At 43.1% G+C, this 27,249-nt stretch overlaps 2 protein-coding genes across 13 annotated transcripts in view; one reads left to right on the forward strand and one right to left on the reverse strand.

The window, feature by feature from the left end:
• The window catches only part of RECQL5 (RecQ like helicase 5), a 40,035-nt gene extending 29,701 nt beyond the window's left edge, over positions 1 to 10,334 (reverse strand). For 5 of the 11 annotated variants that reach the window (XM_072881070.1, XM_072881067.1, XM_072881059.1 and 2 more), the window contains exons 1-8: positions 10,202 to 10,334; positions 9,544 to 9,674; positions 8,142 to 8,263; positions 5,769 to 6,287; positions 4,962 to 5,067; positions 4,377 to 4,488; positions 2,009 to 2,171; positions 1,567 to 1,649 (exon numbers count right to left, since the gene is read on the reverse strand). In XM_072881070.1, the coding sequence (XP_072737171.1) occupies positions 1,567 to 1,649; positions 2,009 to 2,171; positions 4,377 to 4,488; positions 4,962 to 5,067; positions 5,769 to 6,287; positions 8,142 to 8,263; positions 9,544 to 9,664 (1,226 nt within the window). In that variant the 5' untranslated portion in view covers positions 9,665 to 9,674; positions 10,202 to 10,334. Of the gene's footprint in view, positions 1 to 1,566; positions 1,650 to 2,008; positions 2,172 to 4,376; positions 4,489 to 4,961; positions 5,068 to 5,768; positions 6,288 to 8,141; positions 8,264 to 9,543; positions 9,675 to 10,074 lie in introns of all 11 variants that reach the window. The other 6 variants (XM_072881065.1, XM_072881066.1, XM_072881062.1 and 3 more) reach the window with 6 other exon arrangements.
• Positions 10,335 to 10,368: 34 nt separating this feature from the next.
• SAP30BP (SAP30 binding protein) overlaps positions 10,369 to 27,249 on the forward strand; it is a 30,598-nt gene continuing 13,717 nt past the window's right edge. Inside the window, exons 1-3 of one of the 2 annotated variants that reach the window (XM_072881072.1) lie at positions 10,369 to 10,521; positions 10,653 to 10,762; positions 13,877 to 13,924. In XM_072881072.1, coding sequence (XP_072737173.1) covers positions 10,407 to 10,521; positions 10,653 to 10,762; positions 13,877 to 13,924 — 273 coding nt within the window. In that variant the 5' untranslated portion in view covers positions 10,369 to 10,406. The remainder of the gene's footprint in view (positions 10,522 to 10,652; positions 10,763 to 13,876; positions 13,925 to 27,249) is intronic. The other variant, XM_072881071.1, reaches the window with a different exon arrangement.

Raw genomic sequence — 27,249 nt, forward strand, 5'->3', positions numbered from 1 at the left:
CATGTGATTTCTAATTAGGTCAGTGATATTCCCTTACAGAAATCTCTCTCATGTACCCAGTGAAATCCTATTTCCATTAATATTCATCTGAGCAAAGGAGAATGTGTTCTCTCTGTCCTTGCTCAGTTATTGCATCACTGCTGCAGTGCAGCTCTAGAGAAGGTCCTCACTTCAGATAGCAGTCAGGCTCTTTACAGCATGCATGAAGTGGGAGATGCTGTAAGATGGTTACATGGACCCTAACTCATGCCCTCACTGGGACACCAGCCTGGAATGTCCTGTGACTACTTCTAGTTTGTGCAAGGTTAGTTCAGTGATCCCAGCCCAGTTCTTATGGTACTAGTGTCCACTCCAAGAAATGACTGTCATGACTAACTCTACTGATAACCAGCTTAGGAATCAAGGTGAAATAGATACCAAAGACAAGGTTTTCTGAAGTTAGCATGTAACCAGATAGATACAGCTGCCTCTCAGATTACACAAAACCCAGACACAAACAGCCATCTGGCCACTCTTGCTGTGAGCTGGTAACACACACCAGGAGGAGCTGAGCTGCTTAGCCAAGTAAGTGGATCAAACTCTTATAGCAAGAAGCCTCCTAGCAGCTACTTCCTAGAATCAACTTGACCTTGGGCAAAGAAGTGCTCCTTCAAGTGTCCCAGGACTCAGTGTTGTGCCATACTTCAGTACAAGCAAGACTTTCCTAGAGCAACCCCATAAAAACAGGATTTGTTTACCAAACATGACCACAAGGAGAGAACATGCTCACCAAGGCATCAGAAAAGCAGCACATGTTATATTCACATTGAAAAAGCTGCCTTAGACATAGGTGTGAAAAATGAAACAAAATGCAGACTTGAAAGCAAGACACATGTTGATGATTTTCAGTTAGTGAACACATACTGCTCTCTTACTGGCAACATTATAGCTTTCATGTCTTATCCAGCATAGAATAGCAATTAGTACAATTACAGCTTACAAGTCATGAACTAAACCTGAACAATGCACGTTGTGGTTGCTAGTCTGTATTTAGATTGGACACATTCATAATTTGGGCCTGTTTCTGAAACATTCTAAGCACCATCAGCTCCTTCTAAGGTCAAGGAGAATCATGGATACCTAGTACTTTTCAGAGTGGAGCCCCTGAGATTCAGAGAAACATTAAATCTAAATGCTTCCATCCCATGCTGATTAGGCTGTCTGTCTCCTTAGAAGAGAGATGATGTGAAGGAGGAAAGAGTCAAAACAAATGCAAATGCAACTAAGTCAACCCATCACCAAAGACAGAACATAGTAAAATTCATAGCCAGAGGAGTTATAGTTTGACATCACCATGTCACTTGGTCAGGCTCCAAGACCAACATCTCAGTTAACTCAGAGGTGGGAGTGAGTGAGAGATGTCTCAGGGATACCTTCCTCAGTCCAGACAGCAAAATATCAGGCAATTCATTCAGTATTTTCTTTTTCCTGAACATGCAAGATCTCAGCCATAGCAGTGCCTTGGAAGGGATAGGGCATGGTTTCCCATTACCCAATGTTAAACAGTGTTTAAAGAAGTGCACTCACCCCAGCTCCTCGCAGAAGTTCACAATAGCATCAAAAGCTGTCATCACAGCTTTGTCAGATTCTTTTAAGGTGCCTTTTTTTTCCTGAAAGTAGATGGGGACAATAACTATAGTCTTCAATTTAAATATAAACAGATAAAGTAACTCTAGCGATGACCAAATCCAGCCCTTCTGATCAATATGGCAAACAGGTATAGACACCACCCTGTGTCTGCTCCACACTTCTGCTCACCCATGCCTAGAGCTGGACCTGGGTCTGGCAGCCCTTTCCCTTCCTGCTTCACTCCCTTCTGCTATCCCTTGAAACAGGGTTACAGACAGCTCTAAACCCAGAAAAACTCATGTCATCTTTTCATATTCAGAGGTCACTGCAGGCAAGAGGCAAATCAGATCAGAGCAAAGGCAGCATATCTAGCAGGTTGATACTATTCTGCAGATATTACCTGGATGTTAGAGAGCTCCTTCTTAATCAGGAAGCTGACTTGATCCCGGTCATTTCTTGAGTAATAGAGGCGGCAGCAAGATGGCTTCCCATCTCTCCCAGCTCTGCCAGACTCTTGGTAATATCCAGCCATTGACTTAGCAATATTCCAATGGGCAACAAATCTGCATGTGATAAGGCAACAGGAAACATAAGGCTGCAGGTTTCTCAGATCACTGCATGCATGATGGTGTTGTTCATGGACATCAACAACAGTAAAAAAATAGGGCAGCAAAAACATAAAAGACAGAGGACTTAGCAGAGCAAGGGATTCTGCACACAAATTTAAGTCCTCTTAACACGAGACACAAGGACAGCAGCAGAGCTGTAAGAAAACAAATGCGTCTGAACAACATGTCAGCAGGATGTCACCCCAAATGGATGGAAATGAATGGGCACATGAATATCCCAAACATGTGTAAAACTGTACAGCTATGAAGAGTGAGAATAAGGACATTAAGGAGTTTGGGAGATTTTACCATGAAATACAGCATTAATAAAAAAGCCCTATTTATTTTGTGGAACACAATTTGAACATTACAGAACATAATTTGAAATACTCTATTTTAAAAAGACACTTCTTTGCCAACAAAGTCTGCATGGTAAATTCTGTCTCACCAAGCTCACTTGTAGATGAAGGCATCCTTCCTAGCCAGCAAATGACTATGAATTACTAAACTATATGTAATCTCTGAAGGAAGGTTTTCACACCACTGCAAGACTGCTTTCAACCTTGTACCTGAATATTCAGGAATTCAGCTTATACCTGTGTTGAGAGGGTTTTACAGTACAGTAGCGCTGCCAATGTTTTAAATACCAGTCTGCCTCAAAACTAGCGTGTCCCAGAGGCAGATATGATGCATATGGGTGTGGCAAAAGATTAAATGACAAAAGCAAGCAAACATGTTTCTTCAAACACAAACACTCCAGGAAGAGGCCAGGCAGGAAGCATCAGAACCCTACACATTTATTCCCCATCAGGAAGTTTACTGAAGGAATTGATAAATAATTGCAAGCAAAACTGAATTAGCAGTGAAGAGAGAGGAGCAAATTCCATCAGAAAAAGAGACAACACCTCTGTTTTTCCTCCTGTCCAGAAAAGTCACCTCTAGAACTTGTCAGACCTGATCTTACTTGATAACATATGCATGAATACTCAGAACTCTGCCAATATAGAGCAAAGGCTAAGCAGTAGTGCCTTGTTGCCTAGACTCGGTTATAATGTCCTTTAAACTATTAAAAAACATCCTGTAAAGAGTCATTTTAACTCCATTCCTTGGAAACTAACCAGACTACAAGCATGTTTCATCTATATTTCACTCTCAATCAGCCTATGCATTTCAGTTACTCTCTGCCTTTTTTAATGACCACTGGACTGAACAGGGCAGAGCCATTTCAGCAGGTCATTAATTCATGCTGCTATCCTAGGAGACTTCTCATTTCTCTGTTGGGTAACATACATCAAGCAGTAAAATAGTCTGTCATTGCTATGGGATCCTGTTATCTGTCAGCACAGTGACACAGACAGAAGGATGGCACAGTTGTGAACAGATGTAATTGTCTCAATGTTGTCCTGCCCCTCTCCCAGTGTCCAGAGCAATTGCTTTATGTGGATTTTAGAGTAAAGAGTAGGTCTGTGTGGGGTGTTGTGTGCGCTGCACCTGAGTTATCCCTCTATTAAGTGATCACAGCTCGCAATACTAACTCAGCACAGCTATATTGCGGTCAGGAATTCTAACACAGAGCAATTATGGTGACAATTAGAAGTCCCAGAGGAACAGCAACTGAAAACATGTGCAAAGTTTCTGTCCTTGGACTGGAGCTGTATTTTTTATATGGTTATTGCCATTTGTGAACTGCTATTTTTTCCCCATTGCATTGCAAAAGGAGATCTCTAAAAAAAGCTGGCTCTGACTATTTTAGTAGAGGGTGTATGAATTATTTTAGGTGTAGATTTTCTTCCCACTGCTTTTTAACAGCAACTATTGCACTAAGAGAAGTGAAAGGGACAGCTGTGATTGCATCGAGATGGCTCTTTTTGGAACCCTGGAGGGTGTGGAAAGAAACAAACATTCCTCCAATTTTCTTGGTTTTGAAGATGACTGGCAAAGAGCAGCTCTGGTGCTTTGTTTTTAATTTCTTTACAAAACCCTTCCAGGTTTGTTTTTGCTGCTTCTAAGATAAAAAAACTCCAGCTCTGTTTTTGTGGGTTTTAGCAGGTGTTCATCAGGCATTTTAGTCAGATGTATCAGGTAACAGAAAGACTGAGGTTTTCCCTTCCCACTGCTCAGGTTTCAGGTTACGGTGGTGCACAACACAGCCTCACACACCTGACGTTTGCTTTGTCTACTCCCATTCCAAAACTGATGGTTGCAACAATAACTGGGATCTTCTCCTCCATCCATTCATTCTGGATTGAAGTCCTGTCAGCTGCCTTGAGTCCTGGGAAGGGAAAAAGAGGGAGGGAAAGAAACAACAACAACAACAAAAAAAGAAAAAAAGAAAAGAAACAAGATTATTTTCTTCCTCCTCCATTCCCCCATTGCAAGCCAACCCCCTCACTAAAACAGACTGATGTACACACTCCTCTCTGCCCATGTTTAAACTGGCCTGTGATCAAGCAGATGTCTGCACCAGCTGTTTCTATTCCAAAGAGAAAAATTCAGATCCCTCCTGGGATAAAAGCAGTTGTATTTAGGCCATGCAAGATCCAACAAAACCAACAGTTCTGGAGTGAAGGGAATTCCATTCTGTTGAAGGCCCCACAATTACCTCACAGACCTGACGTGTGAGCATGAGACACGTTGCAGACCGTGCCTAGAAAGCTGTTTTCTAGGTAGCCCCAACCCAGGCCTTAAAGGTGGTACAGTTCAGTTCTACCAACTGCTGAGAGATACAGATGCAGCTTCCAGTACCTGCATGATATGCCTTGGCTTTCACTCCTCGGTAGCTCAATTCAATAGCCAGCTGGTCACAGACATCCCTCATCCTGCAGTACACAATGCCACAGCCGGAGTACACCTGGGCAGACAGGAGAGAAAGTCCATGACACTGTCTGAAGCCAATCAACAAAGCTGCAGTCATTAGTATGGTGGAGACAGGAGGGATGCCTAAAGCTCATCTCTTCTCCAAGCTGATTCCCTAGCAACTGAAAGATACTGTTGCAGCACAGAAGTAAATCAGACATAAAGAGTTTCCTTACAAGTCCTACAAGGCCTAATATCGACCAAATATGGCCCCCCAATCCTCTCCCAGAGGGCACAAGGCAAGAAGCAGTCTCTCTCTGCCTTACAGATAAACTCAGGTGCAGAGGCTATAACTGAGTTGCTGAGAGTTATTTTGGAAATTAGTGTTAAAACAGGAAATTCAGTACAACACTCCAAATGCTTCTGTTCACCCTCGCCACACTAGAAGAGCAGAACACAATCAAACATACAGTGATCACCTGGGACATGACAAACCAAGACAGAAGTGCTAGTCGCATATTCCTAATCCATTTTCTTTTAGACCAACCCCTTTCTGAGGACACCTTTGAAAGGAACACAGCCTTCACGTTCTACCTATTTTAGAGGAACTAAAAAATATACGTGAGCGCTTTCCTTCCAGGGACCTCCTCCTTCCCTACCACAGACCTGTCGGGGCCATACCAACCACTGGAAGGTCAGTGACCATTAAGGTAGATTTTGTTCAGTTTAGCCTTCTTCTCCAAATGTGAAACCTACCCCAGTGGTGTTCTTCACTTCAAGCGCCTTCAGACAGAAATCCTTCAAGTTGGTGTATGGATCAGTCAAGAGCTCTTTGAACTGCACATCATAGAACAAGTTAGATCTGAAGCAAGGAGTCTTAAAAGTGGAAAGCGGCTGCTTTAGCTTAAGCGCTGCCACAATGTCCTCCTGGACCTGCTTGGTGGCAGTGGCAGTCAAGGCAACACATGGCGTATTGGGTATGCGAGTGCGCAAGGTACCCAGCCGTAGGTAGTCAGGTCGGAAATCGTGTCCCCACTGGGAGACGCAGTGTGCTTCATCGATTATCAGGTAGGACAAGAGGTTTCGGGACACCAGAGAGTTCAGCGTAGGTTGGAAGGAAGAGGCAGCTGCCATCTCTGGAGTGATGTACAGGAGCTTTACTTGGGGCTTCTCATTTGCTAAGTCAGCCAGGATGGTCTTCTTTTCCTGGGCAGAAAGCTTGGAGTTCAGAGAGCAGGCTTTGATCTTCAGAGCCAGCAAGTGATCCACTTGATCCTAGAGTAAATACAACATTAAAATTAAATTAAAAGCAAATGGATATAAAGAACGTCAACATCACCAAGAAAGACTACTAGGGAAATCCATGTAAGGCCCCAACTTCCACCTCGAGGATCAAGTCTCAGGACAACATACACCTACAGTCTGGGTATTTAGAACTTCAACTCTAGATGCTTTTATCTTCAGCTGTGAGCATATCTGTCCAGCTCTAACATCCAACTGCATTTTTGTGCATCCATTCACTTTAAGACAGCCTTTTTGCTGCTAGGGAACACCAGCAGGAATCTGTGCAAAATAACTCATCATATCAACAGTGAGCTGAAACAAGCCACCAACGCGTCTCAGGATTTACACAATCAAGTTGTCACAGATGGAAAATGAATACCACCACCCTACAATAACAGAGTGCATTTCATTCCAAAATAGCTAAAGGATGTTACAAACACAGCTGAGATAGGACGAAATATAAGAATCATGCAAATCACCACTGCAACAAAACCAAGTCTGGATGAGAATCATGCCATATAAACCAAGAAGAAAACATGGCATCACATCCAGATGAACCCTGGGCATTCAAATTCACCTCTCTCTCCCTACACTGAGCTGTTCACTTGCACTTGACTAGCACATAACATTTCAGAAGATATGAATAGTCCTGGAAAATGGATATCTCATTATTTCACTCAATAACTGGTTTCAGTGATTGAGTTAATATCCACTGTTTTCTGTCCACAAAGTCAACTCTCAGCCTTCCCTATAATAAACTACGCAGACTAAGCTCTTGAAGTTTGGCTACACTGAAATATATCATGATCATTTCAGGCATAGCCACCCCATCTCAGGGCTTGATGAGAAGACCTCTGAAGGTTCACTCCAGCTCTGTTCCCTAAGACTCATTGAGCCCGTCTCAACCTATTTGTCACTTCGACACATTCTGCTTCACCTGCAAATCTTACAGTGGTAACTTTTTTAACCTCCATTTCACTGATAAAATATTGCCTGTGCTGGAGCTTAATTAGAAATCCTCTCACTTGGAACAAATTCACTATTTATAACACCTTTATGAGGTGTATCACCAAGCCTGCTCTTAATTCTTAAAATGTATTACATTAAGACTGTAAAGTAGTTAAAAAAAAAAAAACACTACAAAAAACAAAACAGCAGCCTACAACACCAGATATCATGCAATGTTAATCAGATGCTTTATAGATGTCTAAGCAATGCTACAACTGCTCTTACAGGGAGGTGTTTCTCCCAACAGGTGATGACGCAGTAGAAAAGGCAAAATACAGGAAAAAAAAAAAAGGTCTCACAGTTGAAAGCGCTCAAGGAGCAGCTTTGCTAAACCAGCTTCTTCCCGTGACAGAAAGACTGACTGCAACAAAACCACATTTTGATGCAGAACAAATTATGCCTTCAAAGGCAACTTCATCATTCCCAAAGTTATTACTTTATAGATAAAATGGCAGTTTTATTCTGGGGAAAGATCCAGTTTGGTCCATTTGAGGTACTCTACTTTGCTGCTTCTGTATAGCACACTGGAGGTAAAAGACAACTGGAGAAAATGGAGAAAGGCTCAGTTATAAAAACTACCAGGTTATTATTAAAGAAGAAAAACCTCCTTTTAGAGAACTGCATAGTATCATGCCAGAGTTACTCTGCTCTGCAACTAAGCTGCAGTCTCTTCACCTATCACCGGGTAAGGAAAACACACTGAGACATCAAGATGAGAATCCAGAGGCAGGCCAACAGCAGAGACTCATGGACAGAAAGACAAGAGTCAGCTGTGCCTCCAGCGTCTCCCGACCCCCTTCACTGACCGCTTTTCCACAGCTAACGGGAGACAGTTACCTGAATCAGTGCAATCAGAGGTGAAATGACAATGGTGATGCCCACTGCCAGAACTGCAGGAAGCTGGTAGCACAAGGATTTCCCTGCCCCTGTGGGCATGCATACAAAGACATCCTTCTCGCCTGCAAAGACAACAGAAGAAAGCTCAAGGCTACTGACTGGTGGTGAGTTCCCAGAGCTCTGACTGGAAGGGTGGGCAGAAAGGCTTGTAATCTGTGAGAAACAGCATAGGTGTGCGTGTACCGTGTGGCATACCGACAAAAGACACTTCATGTTAGGTTCTAAAAGCATAGCAATACTTTGCATGCCTGCAATGGTTTCCTTCAAAGAATCTCTGATAGCTTTGTAAACATTTAGAAACAGCCTTACAAAAGTACCAGAAGATACACAGAAACCAAGATAAAGAGAAGTTAAACAAGTTATTCATGCTAATTCTCTTCCAGATGAGCTGCTTTCACTCATCTTACAGACCTCCAGTTACCAAATTACCAGCCCCATGACAGACCTTTACCACATCCTCTTAAAGCTTATCCCAGAAAGGTACCTCATAAGAAATAAGGGTTGGAAATCTCAACCACATAGATAATATCATGCAGTTAGTAACTGTCACTGCACTAAGCAGTATCCACTTCAAGTCAGAGGAGATGCCAGTGCATGCAATGTTAACAAGCAGAGACACCCTGCTGACAGAACACCACCTTCAGCTGGTTTGTTGTCAATAGCACGTCTGCACAGCTCCTGGCGACGGAAGAAAATTGTAACTACATCCCAAGTGCCGAGTTTGACACTGTTCTGATTCGCATCGTGAGACCTGGCAGGGGAGCTGGCGGTTGGCAGCTTGTATGTGTGAGCTGCCTGTCCAACAGCGGTATGTTGGTGGATAGGTTAACACCAGCAAAATCATGTTTCTGGTAATGGCCACATGATTCAGAGAACAGATATATAAACTATGCCAGGAAATCAAGTCTTCTACTGGTATCATCTCTGTCTAACATTGCCTACAACAAGGACAAGTTTACTCTGAAAATGTATAAAGGTAAACAGTTTTGACCTCATCTGACCATAAACATGCTGGCAGATGCCTCCAGTGGAGATACCAGCAAGACTGTACTTGAAGGTTTCCTATTTTCTAGTTGACGCAGTAGTGGGGTTACAAGACGAATGCAAAGGAGAACAGGCTGGGCAAAGCCATGCTCAGAGAGCTTACGCACAACACATGCTCGTGCTCCTATGCCACTGAAATGATCTCAGAGCAGGGGAGGGCTTGGAGGGCCAGGTGGTCCTGCCTAGTCCAGGTGATGTGTCTTCTCAAAGCAGGCATGATACTAGCTCCTGCAGTACCACCCTCACAGGAAGATGGAAAACCAGATGTGTTTCACATCTTTCCGATACTGAGCCTCACCTCTTGCCACAGTCATGGTCGCGCTTTCCTGCAGGGAAGTTTTGAAGGACTCAAACCCAAAGACCTTTCGCAGAGTTTTCCGGACCCTGCCTTCCAGGCCGGGGGGAGCCTCGCCACTCATCCTAGAGAAGCTGTGAACAGTGACAGGAACCGATGCTAAACCCGAACCCCACCACCCGCCTCTGGCCGAGGCCTGCCCTAGCTCATGCCACCTGCGTGACCGCCCCCATGACTGCCCTGCCAGCCTCCCCCCAAGGATGCTATCCAGGGCCTCTCACTGGAGGGGACCCCAATATCATTTATTTTGGGACAAGGCTTCCCCCCCCCCGCCCCGAGGCCTCCCCGTGGGGCACGGGCCGGGCACAGCTGATGGGGAACATAGCGGGGGGCCGGGCCTCGCTGCCCCCCAAAGCCGCCCGCACCCCCACACGGGGGGGGGAGAGCAGGAGGGAAGCCTGGGGACCTCCTCACACCCCCCCCGAGGGGCCGTATCCTTCCGCCGCCTCATGTCCCGTCCCGCCATAGCCGTACCGCTCCTCGCCCCGACCCCACCCTCTCGCACTTGGTCAGGGTCCGGCAGGTGCTGTCGCGGCGCCGCACGATGACGTCAGAAACAACTCTTAAAGGGCCAACTCCCCACTATAAACAGGCCGCGCACCTTTTATCCCTTCTCTCCCTCCCCCACAGAAACCCTGCTCCGCCTCGCTGAGGGGTTTTCTCCTCTCGCCGTGCGAAGATGTCGGAGTTCTCCCGGTTTAACGTGAGCCCGCTTAAGGCGGAAGAAGAAGGGCGGTGTTGCTATGGCGACTGCACTGTGGACGTCATCTCCGCGCGCCGGAAGTCCGCCGCGGCGGAGGCGGAAGATGGCGGCGGCGAAGCGGAGTGTCCTCTCCTCGTTGGCGGTTTATGCCGAGGATTCGGACCCAGAGTCGGACAGCGAGGCCGGGACGGCGGGAAGCGATGGGGGAGCGGCTACAGGTGAGGGCAGGGAGGGGGCTGGGGAAGGCGGCGGGTCGCCCCGGCCTGCCCCCTTCCCCTTACAGAGGGGAAGGCCCCACTTGTTGCCACCTCCTCTTTCCTCATGGTTTTCTTTTTCCCTTCTTCTTTAGGAGAGAAAGGAGGCCTGGTCTCGGTTGGGTATGGAGACGACGACTTCACTCGCCTGGATGGGGACGAGGACGGGTATGAAGAAGAGGACGATGAGAACAGTAGGCAGTCAGTAAGTATCTCTCTGCTCTGAGAGCTTGCCCTGATGCCTTTCATGCGTTGCAGAGGCTTTTCTCTCTTCAAGGAAAGCCCCTGACCAGCAACCCAAGCAGGAACCCGGAATATCTGACTCCTGGTGTGGGTTTTAGCACTCTCCAAGTACTTCTGTTCACTTTGTTTTCAAGTAGAAAGCATTTGCCTTGAAACCTATCAGCAGCTTGACGCAGCTTGTGTTGCTTGTTACTAACTGTGTTGATGCTATTTGACTCTTTTATGGGAAAAAGGCTGATACAAGTCAACAGCCACACTAAATGAAAATTATTCTTTAAGTGTAGTTGACATATATGAGAACCTTGTAAAAGGAACACGCTGTTGCATGGTCAGCTGGAGGATTAAAAAGAATAACGTTCTGTGATGTCTTAAATTATTCTTTTGTGTATAACTAAACCCATTCACTGCATCAGGTTATCTTGATGTAATGGTGTCCTGTTTAGATGTGAGTGGCTTTTGTTTGTCATAGGTGCATGGCATGTGTATAACATCACCTAAATGTCGAGATAGTTGGTACATTGTGAGACAGAGCATATAGCTCACTACCTAAGAGCGCAGCTGTAATACACAAAAGGATATATAGTTCTGTCATGTGTCTGTAAGAGCAAAACAATAAGTTTTGGGGGAGTGGGGAGGAGACTCTTGTCTCCTTTCTTTCTCATCCACCTTTTGCTTACGACCACATTAAGAATGTGTTATCTTGTCCCTGCTCTAGTTTTTTGGCTCCATAGTAGAGGAAAGAAATAGGGCTATGTTACTACAACCTTTCCTCATTAAAATCTACTTTGTGTGCATTAGATCAGTCTCTTATGAGACATTCACTGTTTCTGCCATATGTTTTCCCAAGTAGCAGACAAGAAATTTGTCTGTCTCTTGTTCTTGCTTTTGGTTTTGTTCTGTTGCTAACTGGGGAAGGTGCAAGAAGTAGCATTCAGGGTCTGCTCCTGGCATCTGGCTAAGCAAAGTAGTGAAGCTTTTTTACTGCTTTAGTAATTCTTCTTTTTATATCCAAAACTTCTAGACCTCCTCTTCAATGAGATCTCTTTAGTTGCAAGAAAGTGGTAGGTGTGATCCAGATGCTTGTCAAGGTCAGTTGCATTTAGTTAGGATTGACGAATGGGCAGGTAAATGGAGTAGCCTTATTGCATGCACCATTTTCAGTGCAGGTTGCAGCTGTCCATCATCTGGGAGGTACGAGTTGCTGTTCAACTAATGGCAATCGATCGAGTCACTCTGGTGCCAGCCAGTAGGTCTCACATATATTTGCAGTTACTGTACAGATGCACGCAGGTTACACAGTGTGCCTTCTCTCCAGTCTTATTGCAGGAGAGCAATGCTTGGGTTTTTGCATTAAGTATTCTTTGACCAGAATTGAGACCTTCCTTGATACTGCTTCTGCTAGTAGGTTATATTGGTTATGAGTTGTTTTTAGAAAGCAGTGTGAGTTGGACTCAGGTTGTCCTGGGCTTTTATCTAAACAACTCTGTGCTTATAATATCTACCTGAACAGTGACTGAAAAGCCTCCGTCTTTTCAAAGGCAGTTCTCAGTAATGCTTCTTTGTTTGTTGATGTTGTTTCAGTGATATCCCCTGCTACGTTAGGAGGTTTTGGGAGCTGTTTCAGTCACCTGTCTATAACATGAATGATTCAACCCACTGTTGCTTTGTTGAAAATGATTTTTATCTTTATAATATAGGTGGGACTGTGGAGGGGAGAGGAATCTCATTTGTGATAAACACCGAGTTGCTTGGTACTATGGTTCTTTTCTAGTTACAAAATTACTGTTATTAAACTTTGACAGTTAAGACTGAATTATTAGCATATGTGCATGTTTCAGAAAGGTAAGCTGGAGAATAGCTGAAGTGAAGGAGTTTGATGTCTCACTTCTGTGGGATATGCGTGTTAATTCAGGCAACTAAAACTTACTGATGTTATTGTGTGGTCATTCTCTAGCTTGCCTGGCCAGAACTTGCTCATGTGCTAATACTCTGAGGTGGGCATTTTGTTGTAAACTCTTCCTTTCAGTTGCATGTAATCATCTCACTTCTTTTTTTGTTTTTCTTTTTGAAGCTGAAACACCAAGTTCTTGTTTTGGGGCCAAAGTTGAAATTTGTGGCAAAGGTTGGAGGAAAAAACATTTTGCTGAGTTGTGTGAGCATGAAAAACATTTTCTGCTCCTCAAACTTATTTTGAACTCAGAGTATGTATTTATGTCTAGAAACATAAGCAACTCTACGATCCCCAGTGAAGTAGCTCATAGGGCAGTGGAACAGTAGACTTACCTACCAGTTGGGACCAAAGCTGGAGCTTACTTCTCATGCAGTGTAGAATTTTACACGAGGCTGAGTTCAGTATTTTAAGCTCTCACCAGGCAGAAATTTGCCCAATTCTTTGGTTTATTTCTGTGTAGAAATAAAAACTGAATGGAGTCAGTTACCTGAAACAGTGAAATTTGTCAGTCATTCCCTTCTCTGCAAGTTCACATCATCTGCAAATGAGGCTACGAGAGCACTACACAAATAAGAAAGATGCGGTGTCAGCTGGCATCACCGGATCTTTGGAACTTGGTGCTAGGCCAGACCCACACCAAGCCTGCATGTTTGGTTGGATGGCAGCCCAGCTGTGTGTCCTCTGTGTGTTGCTGATGTATGCTTGGGAGTATAATAGGTCTTGCAAATGCTGCTTTTTCTGTGAGTACTGCTAAATGGGGGCAAGTGCAAAAAGCTCCCCTGCCAACTGGATGAGACAGATTTATCAAATGACAAATGCTTTTTTTCACAGTTCTGTTTCTTCTTATTGTTTAGTTCTGAGCATTCAGGAGCTGCATGAGTTTTGCGGGGGACATCTGCTACTGAGTGATGCTTTAGCCTAAAAAAAAAACCCCAAACCAAACAAACACTTCTTTCCCTGACTGTAGGACTTGTTTTCTGGTCATGAGTGGGTGGGGCAAAACTACCTTCCGTGGAAAGGGTCTTGGACTACTGCTGGGCTGCTGAATGCAAGCCCTTTGCTGTAAGTGCAGTTACTTGCCAAGCCTGCTCTTTAAGCTTAATCCTGTAAATTCTTGTCTTGTAGGAAGATGACGATTCAGAGACTGAAAAACCTGAGGCTGGTGACCTAAAGGTATTTGGAAGTGTGGTATGGTTGTGGGGGGGGAAGTTCAGTACAAGAGGAATAAGTCTTAACAGCATGGCTTGGTGTTCATTTATGATCTTCTGTAGCTAGTTTCATACTTTTTGTAGCTGTAACGTCTTTTTTTGACTTTAGTTCTGGCTTCTGCAAAGGTAGTTAACCAGTTAGGCTACAGGCTGAGTCACGATCAAGATCTGCATTCATCGACTTAGTCATCTTGTGCATTAGATCTGAGGTAGGTTTTCTGACAGCATCTCACCTGTTTTGCAGGGCTCTGGGAGATGTAGTATTCAGTACAGAATTCTCTTATGACCAGTGTTAGTTGGAATACTTTCTTCGTTTAGAACAACTTAATGAATAAATGATCTTATGCTCCTAGAGGTCATGAAATGTGTCAAAATCAATTCAGTTGTCTCCAGCTCTTTCTGTCCTTCTGAATGAAGCTGTTTTGTAAAGGTTGTATTTAAAATTTAAAAAGTGAAATAAGATCCCCAGATGATAGATATCATAAATAGTTGAAGTCATCTTTATCCTGGGATTACATCTTGTTTCTGCTGAACAACAGGTGTTTAACAGCACATAGAAACATACATCAGGCTAAAAGCTGGAAGACAGACAAAAGACAAAATCCATTTGAAACTTTATAGAGAACTGTGCTCAAATTTCTATGCTAGTTCAATCCCCCATGCAATATAAGCAGTTTTGTGGGATACTGAGTGAATGACAATTGCAAGGGCCTTTATTTTATCCAGTAGCTTCCTCAAGGATGCAGATAGTCTCTAAGCTCTGCTAAGGAAACCAGAGGACTGTGCTGCAAACTGAAATTCTTTAGAGCATTTCAATTAGTGTAGGACAAGACGAAGGCAAATTAATGTGTTTTAGCTATTCTGCTTAAATGAGTTTTATAGCATCACCTTCTTCCATAATATTTTTATGGGTTTATAGTGATACACAGTTGAAAATCTTGGCAGCTGTACTGCAGCTGAAGTCTGTTGCGTCAGTGTGTGAAATATCATTAATGCCTTTGGCATACAGGTAGGAGGCACTTGGAAATGGAATGTATTGTCTCCTTTCCTTGTTGCAAGAAAAATAAATTATCTTTTTTTGAAAGAGAGGAAAAGGTAACCTTTCACTTTTATCCTTTTTCTACTTCTAAATTTTTGCCATTGTGGCTGGTAAGCATGCTAGCAAGATGTTTCTGTAAAAACTGCTGGATTCAAATGCGTACTGTGAAAGAAGAACAGATGGGCTTTCCTTAAAAGAGAAATTTGGTGTACATCACCACAATGTCTGTAGTAGAGCCCTGTTGCAATTGTGTGCATTTCTGTCCCCTAAAAGGGCTCTAGGTTTTCAGGGCAGTGGAGAAAAGATCTGGCAAAGAGAGAGGTAACAAAATCGGACTATAGTAGCTCTTGACTGAGTAATAATGCATTACAGAAATCTTACCACTGAATTGTGTGGCTACTGCTTTAATATGTTGCTGACGTTTCATGTTGTCTTGTTTAAAAAGCCTCTTGATTTCAGTGAGTTCTATGTGCTACTGTCTAGGTGCGTTTTGCCCTTCTTCAGAAGAGCTACACATGGCCATGAGGCAGTGTTTCAGCTTCAGTGGGGAAGCAAAGAAACACTGAATGTATTAAAAGCATTTGGTATCTTGGGTACACTCTGCAGTAGGAACTCTGCAAGAACTGAAAATGTAAATTAAAGTTAAACTTTAAAAAAAAAAAGGTAAAATGTAATTCCTGCCATCCTAGCACGGCATGAAAGATGAGGATTTGAGAAGAATAGCAGGGAGGCATATCTGAACTTCAGCAGTTTCAGACTTCCATGTCATCCTTAATAGATGTCTTCATACATAAGTGAAAAAGGGAATAGCCTCCTCTGGGCTTTTGGGGTTTTTTTTTAATTCTAGCTAAATAGCCAGCTGGCATTTGGGGGAGAGGTAGAAGCACACCTTTGCTACACAGCATACTGCAAGGCAGCCCAGTGATGTACTGGTAATAGAGCAGGCATATTGCTGTACGGCATTCTGTGGGGCACTGGTAGAGTTGCGCTAGCCATGCTGTTAAGAAATTCACTTGGGATGGGGGGAAATGGAACAGCATTGTAAAAGTAGTTTTACTTGGAGCAGTTGCAAATGTTTCCTATCTCCCTTTTCCACCAAGTGGCAGTGTTTACCTTGTTCTTCCTCATTGCTCTGAGCTTGCAAGATCTATGACAACTAGTGAGTAAGAGTTGTGGTTACTGTAAATCCAAAGTGCAGCAAAAAGTGAGGCACTTGATTATAACTTGCTAACACTTTTGGATAACTTTGTTTTGTTTTGTCCCAGCTGAATGCTGTAGTTGTTCTTGCTCTATCAGTTTCATTGTAAGACATCAGACTTGGAAACATGTTTAAATAGGTATCACGGGCTCTTTATATATGGCTAGGGGTTTTCCAGGGTCTGAATCTGACTATACGCAGAAAGTAAATCCTTTAAAATGCATGAGTGAAGTAAAACCATTGCAATTCATCAGTTAATCATAGTCTTTTCAAGCCCTGAATATACGTTCAGCATTTTTTTAGTGTTTGCCTCTTTGTATATATGGTGAATGAACTACTTTGAGATTGTCTTGAATAATTGACCAGGACACTTAAGCCAGGTTGTGAGGAGGAGGAGTTCCCTTGTTGCTGGTGCATCCTGTGATTTGGCCTCATTCTGCACTTGGATAACACCAGACACAAAACCTCCAGAAGGTTCAGATGGTGTCAGTTGCGGGTATAGACTAAGGAGACTGGAAGTGGGGAATGATGTAAAAACTGTCTGGTAAAGCGATGGTTGGGAGAGTGGAATTTGGAGCCTGCCTCAAATAGCCCCAAGAGGGAGATGTTTTCCTACCCCACCCTGGGGTGTTTATATTTATCTCAAGTTTCTGTCTTGATTCCAGGGAGTATGCCCTAGCTGATCTTGATCAATCATCTGAAAGCTTTCTTCCAGAGCAGACTTCTGGCCCATGGGATTCTCTGTTACTGAGCAGCTGTGAACCAGTCCCAAACACTGTGTGCTTGCAGCAGAAAGCAGAATCCTCCTCTTTAAGTAGCAAAGTCAGATACCTTGCATCCTGTAACTGCATTTTGAAGTGCTTCAGGGACTCATGGAAAATGGGAGATTCAAATCTAGGTAAAACTAATTGCTCTTCCGAATTTCACTCTGGGAGAACGTGCTCGGCCTCTGGAGAAGGACCTATTTGTTAGTGACCAAAATCACTTCAGCGGTCCCTGGTTTTAAGTGAGCAGTCACCAATTGTAAACAAGCAACTATCTTAAAAGCACTTCAGAAGCAAAGCCTTCTGCTTAGAAGGGAAAAGAAATGGCCAACAGAAGCTGTTGGCAAAGGCATGGTGTTAAAGATGGAATTCCACAGCCTGGACAGGTTCTTTATGTCTTTTCCTCAGATAATGGAGCTGTGGGTACAAAGCAAAGGATGTTGTGGAAATGGGTGTGAAATTTGGTGTTCCACTGGCATTGGTTTGGAATGACGAGGGTTAATGGGCTGTGCAGTGAGTGCAAGTTGTTTGGGCTCTTGCCAGCAGCTGGCTATGCTTATAGCCTTGATGCGGTAGCAAGATACAAGCCTTCAGAGCTCACTACATGGACCAGACCTGTAGGAAGAAGAAAAATGAACCTTGAATGAAATATTGACCCTGTGCTCCAGGTCTCACCTGAGGGGTTCTGTACTTCATATTGCACGGCTAGATGAATAGCAGGTTGCAAGCGTTGATCAAGGACAGAGCCCAGCCCTGCGGCTTGGCTTACTGGAGTTTTCACAGGGGGAAATCATTAACTCTTGAGCCTTGATTGTGGTATCAGGACTAGCCAGTGCAGGAAAGCTGATAAATGTTGCCACTCCCTTGGCAAGTGAATGCCTGACACATGGTAACAGTTTTTCAAAGCAGGTGGCTACTTTGATGTTTTCTGTTTCTGGTTTTGTTTTAAGGGTCTGCTCTGCATCCTTGTGGCATTACATGGAGAGGCAGCCAAACTGGGAGCTAGCAGAAGGGTGTCAGATTTTCAGAGGAATATTACGTTTCTAAGCATGTCTAAGTACTGCCTCTTGATAATCAACTCTTTATTATATTTAGCTTTTATTGATCCAGCATACCTGTGAAGTAAGTTTACTGTGTTATGATGCATACGCATGTACTAATACTTAGAGGCTTTTGATTGCAATGTTTTTTATCTTGCCTGCCCATTAAGCTGTTTGTTTAAATACCAAAATTATGTTGATTTAAAGTAAAAGTGGTAAGTGCTAAGAAACAGTAAATGGGTGTGTGTGCAGTTATGTAATCCCTGTAATTAACTCTTATTTTGATAAGGCATATTAATTTTTCTGAATTCAAGATACATTCATCAAGCCAGATTCTCAAAAGATGCCTGAACCTACTCAGTAACTTTCACCTCAAGTATAACTGGTTTGCTCTGAAGAAGGGGAAAAAGTGTGTTTGGGAAAAGTTGTATCATTAAAGTACTGCTGTTCCATTTAGGTATTCCACAGCAAGCTTTATAAAAGGAGCTGGCATTAGTAAGCTTTAGAAAATAATTTGAATCTTTTACTTTGGCAGTGGCAAATTATGAAGGTTGCTTAGGAAATACCACCCCTTGATGCTTTCAGTTGTTGAGAGTTAGTCTTAAAAATTCTACTTAGAATATGTTAAAGGTCATATAACTGAAGAACACTTATTAAAACTGCTGTTCCACTCAAAAACAGTGAACTCTGCGATGGCTGAAGTGGGTGTGTATTAGTCGTCTTGCAGTGGCTGGATCTGGTAGGATATAACTGGTTTGTAAGTGTGTTGTAGAAAAGCACTCCCAATGTCCCATCAGAAACAAAAAAAAAGTAATTATGTTCTTTTTTTTTTCTGTCTCCCTGACCCCTCCCCTCCCCCCCCCCCCAGCTTTTTGGTGCTATCTGCGTTAGTATTGGCCTCTGATGGGCAGAACCGGCAAAAAAGCAGCTGTTATTTTAAAAATGGCCTTGTGTTATGCATGGCTGTGCTGCGTACCTCTTTGTAAACACTTTCAAAGTGTGAACTGTGCAGTTTCCAGGGCTAGGGTTAAGGTTAGATCTCCAGTGGTTTGTTTCCCACTCATTTCTTTGCCTGTGAGCACAGCCTGAAGGTGCCAGTGATAAGCACTGCAGTCTCAGATTCATCTTTTTCTGTATTCTAGCTTCCTTTTAATATAATTGTGTAAAATGCTGACTGCACTTCCAACTCTATGTATTTTTCCCTCGTTTTAGGTTTGGCACGCTGTTTTCCAGCGCTTTGTTGAGGGAACCAGAGAGTTTGGCAGTTTAGCAGTCAGCATTACATGCAGAGAGCCTTTAGGGGGAGTAGAGTTAACTCAGCTTCTAAAGCTGTCCTCTACACTATTACAGTGAGTGCTCAAACATTAAAACAGCTGATACCTGGTTCCCATTCTTTAACTAGGTGGTTGACCTTAGTTATCGCCATAGCATATCAGTGGCAGTTACACAGTTTTGCTTTTGCATGCAGGAAACAAAATAGCATTTGGTATCTTTGATTATTTTGCCCCTTGCCCCACGGACTTCTGTGTCTCCAGCTCTGTCTGCCTGAGAGGGAGATAGATCACAGCATCGTTGGTCTCTGAAGCTGGCTTACCTACTTTAGAGCTGCTGGCTTCAGTCCAGCTCTTGAGCTGTTTGGAAGATGAGACATGTCCATGGACATGCTTGTTCCTTCCTCCCCGCCAGGCATACATGCTGCGGCAGACTCCTCACTCCCTGCAGTACTAAATACCACAGATTATTGACACAGGTGTGGCTCGCCTTTCTCCAAAGGAAGACCCAGGCTTTTTCTGTTTTTCTTTAAACTTGAAGAAAAGTCCTTTCTGGAGCTGCTTCCCCCTGCGTATGTCACCTGATAAACGTCTAAGTTCTTCAAGTCCAGTTCTGTTGCAGTTATTTCTGTCTGCTGTACTGAAATAGGCTGCTCTGAATTTGCATATTGGTGTGTGTCAGAGTGAGAGTCTGAACAGTCAGCACAGATGGAGGATTGCCTCAAATATCAACAAATATCTGAAAATAGCTTCTTCCAGCTTTCCTGTTCTGGGTACAGAAGGACCAAAATCTGTAAAAACTCCATTGGATCCATTCATGGAGGAGCGCATATCCCAGCGAGGGTACTTGCTTTTACACTTGCCTCTACTCCAAACCATGAAGAATTTTTAGTACTATGTACTAGGGAAGAAAGCCTGTACAGGAAGTTAATTTTGTCAGCTCTCCTGAGCTTTTCCTTTGCTGCTATGAGGCTTAAGATTTCTCACAGCCAGCTTCACCTTCTACTTGATTCTGTGCTGCAACAATCTGTAAAAAAATAAAATCATCAAAGTAGCTTGACACCTCAAGCCCTGTCATGTGGTGCTGATATTTCACCTCTGAATACCTGTTTCAGTGTAGGAAGCAAAAGTGACTTGAAAACAGAATTTATGGGCTCTGCAGAGCAAGGCACGTCTCTGCAGACCATGGTGGCTTCAGGTGGAGACTGCTGGGAGCTGTGCTACTGGCTGCACTCAAAGTGTGGCAGCTGTTAACTGCTGGTGTGCTCCCACAGGCTGTGCAATCTTACATGCAGGCTGTTTTGCACATTTACACCACTGTGCCCTGGTTGGTGTCTGTGCTGTGGGGAGGCTGTACTCTGTGGTCTTGTAAAGCATGTGCACAGGGTGTCTGCAAATGTTAAACTTGGAGGGCCCCTAGCATCAGACGTGGAGGACAGAGAGGAGGCAGCCAACAGAAGCAGGTAGCTTTGGGACCAGGGTGCTGTTGTAAGGCAGATGTTATTAACTGTACCTCCACTTGGAAAGTGAGAGTTCTGGCACAGAGTTCCTTCACTGGAAATTACTTCTAACAAATAATCTTTGTCAAATATTGAGATAGCATATGTCAGGTGAATGGAATCAGGTTTCAAAGAAGCTATTTAAAAGCTTTTATGCTATGACCACTTCCCGTATAAAGCATTTCCTCACTGAACTGTTTTGCCAGATCTTGGTTGGGGTTTTTTGGTGTTTTTGCAATGAAATTGAAATGAAATGAAGGTGGATTTTTAGACTTATTTTAGCTTAAAAGGTAAAAGGCAGTGTCAGCTACACATGTTGTTTGTTTTGATAAGATGCTTAAGGAATGTCTCAGAAGTTGACTCTTTACTGACTTGTTCTTCCCTTTTTGTCTGTGACAATAGTATCTCCCAATAGGTAGGTTCGTACAGACTGTACGTGTCACTGGAGGTTGGATGTATCATTTTTTTCCTATAGGTGGCTTATTTCTGAGCTCCTGTGCTTCTCTTAGTATCTAGATCATGGTCCCTACAGCTTGTTCTTAGTTAAATTTCTTATCCTGTACTGGGCACTTTGCCTGGAGCTACGTATTGGAGCTGGCAAACAGGATATGGCTGTAGGAAATGGGCTTGTTTCAAGCTTTCTCTTGGGATTCTCCTCTCTCACAATACAAGAAAAAAAGAGAGGGGAGGAGGAATAAAAGCACTGTACTTCTGTTCCCTTGCTTTCTCTTCCTCAGACTCTGAATACACTTGACATGCACTCTGTTTGCTGCCCTCAGCCCGGTAGCACACCAACATCAGGCAGATCTGCTGAGCAAGAAATGAAATAGTTCTTGTCCTGCACTTAATATTAAATGAGAAGTTTCTGGTGTTCTCTTCTCATAAGCACCTCTGATGCTTGTAGGAAAGCAAGAACATAATTGTTAGCATGTTCCTTTAAAAAAGAAAAGAAAAAAAAAGGCAAAAGAAAAGAACAAAAGCAAAAAAAGCACGTGATCCGGGGTTTGGAGAGGTCTTTCTCTTGCTGCCTGCATGTAAACATTTCACCCACTTGCTCTGGCAAGGCCATCTTCACTATCAGTTTAGATAACTCTTCCAACAATTTATGCTAAGTTAGAGTTTCTTTCCATCATACTCAACCAAATGAGGCTGTTGATATGTTAGGACTACAGGAGATAGTCTGAACTGTAGAGACGAGGAAAAGTTAGAAAAACCTATTGCTGGTGCTTGCTCAGATGAGAGAAATCCACTGTAACAACTATTGCAGCAGGAGGTCCACTGGCTACTAGTGGAAGGACTGCACTGAAAAATTCTCTGCATTAATATCTTCAAACTAATCCACTAGCATGACAACAGTGTGACTAGTCTATACCTTTTGTGGCTGTCAGTTTAAATTGGTGTTAAATTTCTTTATCTGTAAGTAATCAGGTGAAATGGTTGGGGGAGAGAAGAAATTCTGCAATGCAAGAGCATTCTCTGGGGAAAAAAAAAGAAAATTTTGGTAAGGGGTACTGTGGAAGCTTCCTAGCTATTTTTTTTAATCCTAACTGGAAGTCAGTGGAAAAATGAAGCTGTAGGGCTAAGTTGGCTGCAAGTCTGGGAACGCAATTGGGCAGTGGGAAATCTGGCATAAACTTCTCCACTTCTTACAATTTGTATCTTATTTAAAACAATCAGTTTCTGGTTTTGTATCTTTTCTGCCTCTGTGTTCAACCATTTCTTCTTGTAGTTTGAAGTACACCTGCACTAACACATGCAGCTGCTTCTACGAGAAATTGATGGTTGAGTTTGTACCTTTGGCAACAGTTAAAGCCAACAGTTATGTTCGATGTGAGCTTTGTACTGGATTTATGGATCTTGTTTCAGGAAGGATTTAGCAAGCATTGTTGTAAGTCAGTCCATTCTTTCCATTAAATAAAGCTGGTTTGGGCAAGTCTTTCCAAACTTGAATTTATCAGTCTCGGATTCATATTGTTTTTGCTTCCTTCCTTTAATCTGTGTTCCACACTGCGAGGATTGTGTTTGGTTGTTTTTATTTTCCATGGAACCTGAGCAGAAACTGTTTTTTATGTAACTGAATGGAAACACTCTATGACTGAAAAGATGGTCTATATTTCACCTCAGCAAGGTGGAATCTTAAGCCAAAATGCAGCACTTTCCTTATGTGTGTACACACCCGCCCCTCAGTTTGCTGCTCTTCTTTAACTGATTATGATACATGAAAACTGAACCATCAAGCTGGGTTAATATCAGTGAGGCTCTTGCAGGCAGTGTCATCTTGCCCAGGGCTTGAAGAAAGTATTTGTTTTGGGGAAGTAGAAAAAATGGAAAACCTTTTCCTGAACGCACACAGGAATAGTAATAGAATAACTGTTTTCTGCTATCGGTGAGCTGATATGCAGAATTGCTCTTAGAAGCACAGAAATTGTGACTTATGTTAGTGGTCCAGTTACATGTTGAAAAGTTGGGGTTTTTTTCTTGTTGTTTTTTTTAATACTTTGTCTTTCCCCATAGCAGTTTGTGCTCTTCAGAAGCTGCTCTTTGTTAAGTCTCCGAATCAGGGGAAAGGAGTCTGCCTCCTGCTTGTCTTGCTGTCTTTCAGTCCTCTTCCAATTTGGCACTGAACCACCATAGCATCCCTTGACTCCTTTCAGTGGGTCTGTTGGAGCAAGGCTGTCTGGCTTTAGGCCCCTTAAACAGTTGATCTTGTGAGAGCTAGGCTGCAAAGTGGATAGCAGCCAGAAAATCAACTTGCTGAGTGCATGAGAGGAATAAAATACAGTACTATGTTTTTTTTAACTCAATCTATCCATTCTTAGAGGTCATCATGTAATACTAGATGGGATAAAATGACTAGAGAAAAAGAATGAACACTGAACACTTTTTTATTTTTGCTTCCGAGTTTTGTATTTCCATGATGGGAGAGAGAATTTTCAGCATAACTAATGTGTCCAGGCTGACTATGCAAGTAGCGAGAGACTGGCTGCAAAAGTAAATTCAGAGATGCTCCCGTACAGCCTTTCAGAGGTCGGGCTTGTGAAAACTGTGCAGTGTTGGAAGGTGCCACTAGTGAAGTCTTAACGTTGTTATTTTTCAGTGATCAGGGTCCAAATGGAAATGAACCCACTAAATGATGCCTGTAGCTCTGGGATACTTGAAAGGCTCTAATAGCTTTCATATGTTTACTCTCATAGAGAGATGTAACATAAAATCCCTTCTGCTTGGAACCACTCACCTGCTTTATTTTGTGCTCTTCATATGAGATACTGATACATAGCATGGTGGGTATTGATGATGTAGTAATCTACAAAAAGATCACCTTGGCCTGAATGGATTTAGGTAAATTCTCTACTTAAAATTCATTTATCTTCCGAATTTGCCATTGATTAAATGTGTTTGAATTCCTTTAGAAATCTCTTGTCTGTGTGTAAATATTTCTTCCATTTCACAATGAAAAGATAGCAAGCATGCAGTATTTATTGTACCTTGTTACTTGGTGATTCTCTATCTTATTCAACTTCGTTTTGGATTAGATCTGCAGAAAATACGGTGGGTTTTTTGTTTTTAAATGCTGTCTTTTCTAATCAGTTCATTGTATTCAACGTGTGTCACAGACTTAAATTAGCCTAAGGGAGTGTAGGACAGTTCTTGTTGGGTGATTACTCCACTGAAGATTTTTAAACTGTCCTTAAGTTCTGGATCTTCAGTAGACACTCAGAGGTTTGAACAAGACTTCTTAAATGTTCCATCTGCCAAACTGTACGTCTTCGGTTAAGTTGTTGATACTTGCCTTGCCATAGTGTTAGACAGTAAACTGAGCAAATATGAACAAGCACCGTAGGAGGAGTTGGTCATCCCTTTGTTTTCTGAAGGCATTTAAGAGGCTTGAAAGTAGTCCGACTTAATGAAAAGCTGTGTTGATGTCTTCAGCTTGTTAATGATGGAGCAGTGGGTGTAGGTACGCAGTAATTCATCAGTAAGCAAAATTCATATCCTCTGGGCAGTGAGGTGTGGCTATAATATGTTAGTGAACTTGTTTTCTTTTGCTTGGTGTAGCTCTGGGGTTTCTGATGTCTTGGCTATGGCCTGAGGATGTGGAGACAAGACTTGCTAGAGCAGCTGTGGTGAAACGGGTGTGGGCGATCAGGCCAGGTAAATACACCATGGCAGACTGATAGGATTGGCTTTATTTAACCTGTTACAAATGGGGCAGACTTGTGCTGCATGTCTAGGATTAAAGGATACAAATTAAAGAACAGACTTACTTCTGGTGAAAGCAAACTTACTGATGATTCTGGAAATTCATAAAACATACTATTTAACACATTTGGTGTATTTGTCTAATGTAAGGTACGTAACAGGAGAGGTTTTGGCCACCAAATTATCTCTCAGAATATTAGTTCATGTTTCCTGAGAACTGTGTGCTTCTGCTCAGTGCTGGCTTCAGACAGCTACAGGATACTTGAAAATGGGCTTCTGAAAACTTCAGAAATACAGCACATACCCTTGCAACCCTGTTAACTGGCCAAATAAGAGGGCAGCCTTCTTGAGGGCATTTAGTACATGTCTAAAGCATCTGAATTTGACTGTGCCACTGGGTTGCTGAAGTGCCTGCTTGGCAATATTGGTCATTTGTGGGATTTTTTTTTTCTCTTGCCCTTGTGTTCTTGGATGGTGGAGGAGAAGTGGGTAGAAGATGGGAGGGATAACGGAATGATAAATACAGTGCTGGGTAAGAGGAAGGATCAAGAGGTGCTCAGGGACATAGCCCGTCTCTTCCTCTTCCCTCTCAATCCACTTAAAACGAAACTTTCAAAAGATAAGAATGCAGGATGTAATTCAGTCAACGCTGGAACAATAAGCAGTTCCCTCCTTTCACCTCAACAAACATTTGCTTGTTGTCTCAAACCAAGGCGAGGAATACTTTTAATTACATACCTAGCAAGTTCTCCCACTAAAGGGAATAAAGCAGCCTTCTGACCGCATGTGCTTACTGCCTAATAAGTCACTGCATGCTGCCTGGACATATGTTTCCCTTGTATCTGTAGCTCTATGAACTTCTCCAGCCTGCATGCAATGTTTGCATGTTAATCTGAATTTGTCTGCACAACCTGTTAGTTACCGCAGAATTGCCCCCACTTCTCTGGTGGCAAACTGATGCTCACCATCTTAACACCATGTCGATGTGATTGAGGCTTACCACGTTAATGCTGTGTCTGCGTAGGTTTGTGGAGAACACAGCCTAGATTCCCTGGATTCCTGTCCAGTGCTCTCGCCAAAGAGCGCTCCTTCTCTTGGCATAAGTTTTCTGCTTTGAAATGTCATGCTTCTGTTTTAATTTTTTTTCTGCTTGTGCTGTTCTTTCTTGAAGACCCCAGGAGAAGAGGTGTTATTGCACTACACCAAGTGCATTAACTTAGAGGTGTTGGAGCTGTTACACTACAGTCCATCTCACAGAGGGGCCTGGGGCCTTGCCAGCTGGCCAGCAAGAAGATGTGTGTTCCTTTGTGTACTACTCTTTTTTTTTTTTTTCTTCTCTAAAATAGCTTTAGCCTTGTATTTTTGTGATCTGAGTGTACTTAAGGAGAAACAGTGCTGCTTTTTTTTTTTTTATGAATGGCTATAAAATGTGCCCTGTAGCAGTTAGTGCCACACAAAGAATTTGTTTTTCTGCTTCCAGAGGGCTTTGGCTTCTCTGGAAATTGGTGAGTTTTCACAGTGAATTTGGCGCAGCCTGTTCCCAGATCTGGCTTGGTGACCTTGCTGCTTTCTCCTCACCTTATGCATCTCTCACCTGATTGGAAATGGAGTAAAGGAGGGGGTTTAGAGAGTGGTTACTAAGCAGCAAGGAGGCAGCATTATGTCTGTGTCAGGTTGAATGAATAGCTTCAGTGTTTGGAGGCACTGAGGAATTTTGGACGCACAGTCCAGTGAGTCACAAAAGGTCTTTGGGAGGGAGGCAGGGCGGAGAGGGCAATGTTGGGATACAGCTGATACTGTTTCAGAAACTTTATTTGTGCTGAACTTGATGTCACTTGTGACTCTCCTGGGGTCTCTCAGAAGCACAAAAATATTTGAATGTTGGTCTCAAAATGGTGAAAGCATATTTAAGAGTGTCTTATCCTACATAACACCTCCTGCTCAGCAGACTCTGGTGCAAACATCTGCTGTGCTCCCACAACTGAAGTGGCCTTAATTTATATAACTAAGGAGGGATTAGCTGTGTTGAGAAGATCTCCAAACAGAGCATTACAAGCTAGTGGAGGTTGCCCTTGAGTTCCTGGTAGAGCAGATTGACTATATCACTTCTGGAAAGTAGCAGCCAAGAGAGAATTGACAGTGGGAGCGTTCTTCCAAAATGGGAATGCAGGATCTGCATCACCACCACACTTCCTGGCATTTTGGTTCATAGAGGGTTTATCAGCCAAAGCCCTGAATGGCACAATTACAGAAGTGAATTCTGGCACCACGCACAACTG

This window comes from Ciconia boyciana, chromosome 16, assembly GCF_034638445.1.
Source record: "Ciconia boyciana chromosome 16, ASM3463844v1, whole genome shotgun sequence".
NCBI classification, from domain to species: domain Eukaryota; kingdom Metazoa; phylum Chordata; class Aves; order Ciconiiformes; family Ciconiidae; genus Ciconia; species Ciconia boyciana.